Source organism: Pundamilia nyererei, unplaced genomic scaffold, assembly GCF_000239375.1.
Source record: "Pundamilia nyererei isolate P.nyererei 1_Seehausen unplaced genomic scaffold, PunNye1.0 scaffold00083, whole genome shotgun sequence".
In the NCBI taxonomy this organism is placed as follows: domain Eukaryota; kingdom Metazoa; phylum Chordata; class Actinopteri; order Cichliformes; family Cichlidae; genus Pundamilia; species Pundamilia nyererei.
The window spans coordinates 361,270-368,135 of record NW_005187484.1 but is presented as its reverse complement, the minus strand read 5'-3'; the positions used below and the strand labels follow the sequence as shown (position 1 = coordinate 368,135).

Here is a 6,866-nt window from a genome sequence, read left to right as displayed (position 1 = left end):
ACACACACACACACACACACACACACACACACACACACACACACACACACACGCAGCTGCTTTTAAGCATTTTCACATAGGAGGAGCTGCATAGCAATTTTTCTGATGGACTCTTTTTGACTGTAGTTTCCAAAAAAACCAAGTTAGAATACATGAATGGACAGCACTAACACTGCTAACACTAAGGATTATGATCACATCCATGATGATAAGATGCTCAATAAAAACTCAGATGAGCTGCACCACAAACACGAGTTCAGGTACTACGTTCTTACTTTGATCAGGTACTGGTACTGCTGCGGGTTCCTCTCCAGGCCCATGTGTCTGAGAAGGTCTTCCTCTCCCCCTTCGATCAACTGGTAGAAAATGTGGAAGTTTCTCTCCCCGTGGTTCTGGTGGACCACACGCGACTTCTCCAGCAGATAGTTGATGATGTGACCTCCCACTGGGGCTCCCTGCCGACGGAACAAAGGCCAGAGAGGGAGGGGGGACGAAGGGGAGGAGGCGGAGAGGGTGAGGCTGGGGTACTGAGGTGTGATTTGGGGTTGATATTAACATGCAGGTTCCATGGGGATTTTCATATTTTTCATATTTTATGTTTCTTTTAAAAATAATGCATTAATCGATTCTCATGCTCAAGTGTCGAAATACAGCAGCTACATTTGAGATTCTACTTCCTGCACTGCTTAAAGTAGCTGTCAGTATAAATCACCGTGATGTGCTCACCTTGAAGTCAAACTGAATGTCCATGTACTTGCCAAAGCGGCTAGAGTTGTCATTACGCAACGTCTTGGCATTGCCGAAAGCCTGGAAGGAGGACAGAGTGGAGTGGGATAAGGAGCAGAGCGATGATTGATAGATTAAAGAGGTAGAGATAACAGAAAAATGGAGAGAACAAGTGTGATAAGGACGGGTTGACAGACGAGGAAAAAGCAGGAAAGGAAGGAGAAAGCCGCAGCCATTAGACTCCCTGCGGTGTCTGTCTAGGACAGTAGTACAGATTACAGGGTACAGGGCATGCACACACACTTAAAGACATCTGGAACACATCTGGCTGAGACATAGAGACACCTAAACAAGCGCTCATGAAAGCTCCGGTGCTTGTGGACCGCCTTCATCCTCCAAAATAAAGGTTTTTATCTAAACACACCATCATTAATTAAGTTATTCAAAATTAAGAAAAAACATTTTTGGCCATTATTTTTTAGCCAAAATGGCACAATGTCTCACCTCGAGCACAGGATTGGACTGCAGCAGGCGGTCCTTCACCGTCTGCACCTGCTCGCTGGCTGGACAGGTGACAGCATAGTACTGCAGGATCTTCTTGGACGCCTCAGTCTTCCCGGCACCGCTCTCCCCTGAGATCAGAATGCACTGGTCCTTCCCCTCCGTCCTCATGGAGCGGTATGAGTTGTCTGCCACTGCATAGCTGGAGGAGTGGAGCAGAAATAAATTCATCATGACTGTAAATTACAGTTTCAATAGTTATGATTACCAATGATAAATACTTTTAAAGACCATTTTACTCTTTTAAAAGAAAAAAAAGAAGAAAGAAAAAGAGGGCAGATCAAGAGGTGAAATGCAAATAAAATTAAACACATGATTACTGTTCAGTCATGATGATGAAAAAAATGCTGTGCTGGGATAACTTGGAAAACTTGCGTTAGGAATGTGACATATGACAGCGCCTCATGGCATGTGAGCATGGAAAGATAGAAGACTACCCGTGTGAAGCAGAAAGGCCAGAGTGGAAAACAGCCTGTTTCACTTACAGTATAGCCTGTCAGCCCTGTGCTGCTATCACCACTGCCATGTTGTTTCAGCTCATTTGGAAATATTAAGAAAACAGCCCCGTGACACTAGCTACATCATTTTGTATGCATACGTTGAGTTATACTGTAGAGGTCAGCTTCAGGTCAGAGGAATTCCCTCTCTCTGGTACCATCATTTGCTTACTTTTCTTTCCACAACTCTTTGCCAAAGCACATCTTTCTTTCCACTCAGGGGCCGAGAAAACATTTACCCACATGCTCGAGTGTTTAAGGTGAGAGAGTTGGGAGAAAAAAGAAAAAACTAGCAGTGGTTACAGCAGAGAGAGAAAGCTCGCCAAATGTTTCGATGATGCCACTGGGAGCCTTTATAATGCTCGGCATTGTTTCTCTGACCATTTCTGTGGCAACCTTTCAAACAAACTTTAACTCATACAAGGACAGACAGGCTTTCACAGCATTATAAGCTAGTTGACTCTGCAAGATTGGCACTTAGAAAATATTCCCACATGCTCTGCGGCAATATTTGGAACGCCGTTATGTCATCGACAGGAAAAAACCTCACAAAGCTTCAACAAATTCCCTCTTTTAGGCTGTAGGAGCAAAAACATGACCACAGTAAACATACTGTCCACCATGAATGGTGCAGTCAGTGTTTCAGAAATGTGATTCACCTAACAGCACGGAATCCTCCCCCCAAGCTTTCACTCAAAGATATTATTTATATAATCCAGGATTTACAGACAGGCACACAAACATAGGCCTTTCACATCACAGGAGCAAAGATGAGCAAAACACTATTTGTTATGATGGTAGGCCGTGGGCTACTTAAGAGTCGGTCATAAAGTTAACACCTCATTCCGACAGCACCGTCCATGTCATAATAGTTGAAACAACAAAGCCAACAACAAACCATGGTACAGTCACTATCAACAAAACTGCAGTCAAAGAACAAGAGTGCTACTTCTGGAAGCTTTCTGATTTCAGTCTGTAGCCCTCCAACAGTGTGACTACCATTGAAGACTGAATACTATGGTCCTGAGGTTTCAAAATGAGGAGGTCGTAAGCTAACATCACGTTTCTCCCCGACTGCCTAAAATGCACCCATGAAAGTTTGGATGCAACATTGCACCTCAAATGCAGTCTTCAGACCCAGCCCATGCTGAATCAGTCTGAGCTGCGCACTGTCAGATCGACCGACGCTGACATTACTTACATGTGTGGTGAGACCTCGTAGAAGTTGACCCCACGGTATCGCTCCATGTGGTTCTTGGTATAGATCTCCAGGTCTTTGTAGGGGTTAACCGACACCAGCACTGAACCAATGTATGTCTAAGGAAAAGGAAACGTGAGGTCACATTACATGAAAATGATGGACTTTTACTACTACCACTTTGTTAGTAGGATCCTGAGTGTGTATTGTGTGATGAGAATCACACCATAGCTTTATCAGGGACACATAGACATCTTAACTGCATGTCTTACCCTGGGCAAGCATGCTGTGAGCTTTTAATTCAGAACTCAATGCCCAATCTTATTTTTCCTTTGCCTGCTTGTGGACAGAGGTAAAAATAAATAATCTAAATAATCTCTGCATCATTCAGAGGTCTGTCCTCTTCCAAGTGCAACATAATACTGCTTTAAAAAAAGAAAAAAGAAAAAAGAAAAACAAACAAACCTCAGAGGTCCACACTAAAGAGAAACAAGGCTCATGGCTCACTGCTCTGTTTGACAGCAGTGAGGTCATTTTCACACAGTTACATCAGGCTTAGAATAAATATTTAAATAAGTAATATATTACAGGAACTCATAATTTAAAATGTAAATAAATCCTTATGAAGAGTGCTGGGACACAGGTCACTATCTTTATGATAGCAGTACACATGTCCATGCCCCCACGCCCACTCACATAGATAAGGTTCTCTTTGAAGCGTTTGCGTAGGTTCTCTATGAAGGCTGCCTCACTGGTGTAGTTCTCCAGCAGGACAAAGTCCTGCACACCCACCCGGTCTCTGGCTGTCAGGGCCGACTCCATCATAGCCCGCACCCCGTCACTAGCCACCACCTACAGGAGCAGAGAAAAAGGGAGGAGGTGTGGTTAGTGAATGAACATACCGAAACAGAGTAACACTTCATAAACCACAATCTGCCAGTCCCACGCAAGGAGAAACAGAAACTCCACAGCACGCAAGCACGATCCATCTTCATTAGGGGAGGACTGAGAAGACTGAAGGGAAGCAGCAACCAAAAACACGAGGTAGAGCAGCACCAAGACACAATGACATTCCTCCTGAAACTCAAACGTGTTGCATCCAAAAGATTGTGTCTGTTTTATGGAAGTGCTGAATACTGCAGCATGCTGGCTGGCCTTGAAGCCACTCCTTGTGGCTCCATTTACTGAAGTAAATAAAACTCTTCATTCAGTAGTCTTTGATGTTTTCCTTGTACAACGGGGCTTGGCCTTCTGTGGCGTGCTGGCTAATCTTACTCACATTCAACAGATATTTATAGCTCACTGCTTATTATTAGAGATCCACTAACAATTTGTCATATTTCTAAAAGGTCTGATTTGCTGGTATGAATTTTGTTCAAATTCAGTTTTATGACACATTTTAAATAGTTATTAACTTCCACATTTTCTCTATATTGACAGCAGATTACAAGTCCTGCTAACACTCCCACTTGAATCTCAAAATGAGATGTTCCAGGTTACTGTGCAGATCTAAAAAAATAAAACAAAACAAGAAGCACTGGGAGAGCGCACACCTCCACCGAGCCAGCTCACTCTCTGGGCAACGATTTACTTTGAAGCGGAGAGTATCGCATTTTCTATATATTGACTTTTGTACTTTTTAAAAAGGTACTTTAAGAAATCTGCAGTGCAGTAAAAACAAGTGTGGGCTTTTATTATTTGCCCATTTTAATATACCCGACATCATCCTGAGTATGGCTATACCACATGTGTAACAATCAGGTCAGCGTTTATCACATTAGTTTCAATGTTTAGTAATGAATATCAAGCAAGATGTTTTTAAACACAAGTTAATCCTGTTATCCAAATAATAAGTATCTCTATATAGCATTACTGTCACGTAGACCTTAATCTATTGATCTTGCAGGAGAATATAACAAGACATTTTAAATCTTTATACAGTACCTTCTATACCTTACACAGCACAGTTGTAAGAATCAGTTTCTAAGTTATAAGGCCTTTTGTTATTAGGTTGACCTAGTGGATGCAAGTTGGTGGATGCAAGCTAAATTTTAATGGATTGTTAACACGAACCCACTCTCCACCCATACAAAGTTTTATTCACAACTTTTCAAGCTATGGTGTTTACAGACAAAATGACACTCAAGCAAACACAAACAAAAAAAGGACCTCCATGGCAGAGGTAATAAAAAAAGATAGCAGTACTGCAGTCTCTGACATTTCTGGTCTCCGATTCGCTCTCCAAAACAAACGAAGGAGTTATTATGTCAATTAATCCTTAATCTAACAGCTATTTTATGATTGATTTATTGTTTATTCCACAAAAAGTAAAATCAAGTGAATCAGTTTTTAAGTGTGACGTCTAAATATACGGTTTTCTTTGTGAAACAGTCAAAAATTATGTTTAAAAACATAATAATAATAATACAACATAAAGAGCAGCAAACATGTGGAAACAGGTGCAGAATTCTAACCATTACAACCTCTAGGAGAAAATCCCAAGCCCCCCTCACAGCTTGAAGCCTACAGCAGAAAACATTCAGGCCGATGCTGAGAAACACTGTTTGAAGTTTACAAGCCACTCACAGACCTCCAATTTATTCCAACACATGCTGCAAAACACAACCAAGTGTCTGCTTGTACATCATCCAGAACTTCCTGTAGAAAAGCTTCAAAGAGCTTCAACTACCCCTAAAGAATTAGAGAGAACGCCAGGAGCAGGGCTGTACAAAGTTATCACTCTAACCAAAGTGGGCAAAGTCACACCCAGGTTTCACATATTCAAAAACACGGAGGCTAACTTAAGAGTCAGACCTGAACTTAAATTGAACACTTACATGTTTAAGTTCATCAACGCCTTTGACCAGGAAGCCATTTTCTAAAATAGATGTTTGAGTTTTGCGCATAAGATTGCGAAAGTTACTGAGATCCATGTTTACGGAGTCGGACTGAAGCAAACTCTGAATAACTTCTTTCTTAGGGCAGAGGCAAAGGTGGCCAGTGCAAACGCAATGAAAGAACACACACACGCACACACAGTACAGCAGGTGTTGTTGTTGTGTTATGTAGCACAGCAGTCTTCAGCCCCCAGGAGATCACAAAGAAGAACTGGAGACAGATAGGGAAGCTGAGGGTGGAGGGAGGAGAGGATATATTAATTAGTGCTAGGTGAGACCAGAGGGAAAAACACCGAGGAGAGAAACAAAACGAGGAGAGAGGAGATGAGAAATGCGAGGTTATGACTCCAGTCATTCTCCATCACTCCATTTAAACTGTGAGGGAAAGTTAGCAATCCTCCCTGAAATTCCACACATTTCAACAACCCATTAAATCACTGCAGCACACACGCACACAGAGTTTGAATTTCACACAAGTATGCATTAATATTGTTTGATCCCTGCTTTCAAAGCAGAGTGGTAATGTCCCAGGAGCTTCAGTCATTGGATGCTGGTGTGGACCTTGTTCCAAGTCTGTAAACACAAAAGTAGCACCACGCAGGTTTCTATAAATTAATAACATTAGCGAGCATTGCCCGTTATGTGTATGCTCTTTAATTAAGTGAAGCACCACTGCACTTTATCCTCACAGCCTTTCACAAAGTCTACGAGGCAGGCCGTTATAGCCGATTCACTTAAGAAGCTTATGTTATGATGGTGACTCAAGCTTTCACCTTTTTTTACTTCTCCGAGCTATTAAATATACGATTGGGCACATATCTGCTCATAACGACACCATGATGGCACAAATCCTGAGTGTACCATTACTATTGGATAATATAGCCAGACCTGCTCTGATGTTTGCCTGTATGGGTGTGTCCTAATATCTAAGGTCCTGCCCTTCTGTACAGATGTTTCTACTCAACAATTAGGCCGGAGAGGGGAGCT

At 42.1% G+C, this 6,866-nt stretch overlaps 1 protein-coding gene across 4 annotated transcripts in view; it reads right to left on the bottom strand.

Moving 5' to 3' along the window:
• Nucleotides 1–6,866, bottom strand: part of LOC102202009 (unconventional myosin-Ic) — a 59,605-nt gene that overhangs the window by 19,019 nt on the left and 33,720 nt on the right. For all 4 annotated transcript variants that reach the window (XM_005738313.1, XM_013912195.1, XM_013912197.1 and 1 more), the window contains 5 exons: nt 3,679–3,834; nt 2,986–3,101; nt 1,231–1,429; nt 727–807; nt 276–455 (listed from right to left, as the gene is read on the bottom strand). In XM_005738313.1, the coding sequence (XP_005738370.1) occupies nt 276–455; nt 727–807; nt 1,231–1,429; nt 2,986–3,101; nt 3,679–3,834 (732 nt within the window). The remainder of the gene's footprint in view (nt 1–275; nt 456–726; nt 808–1,230; nt 1,430–2,985; nt 3,102–3,678; nt 3,835–6,866) is intronic.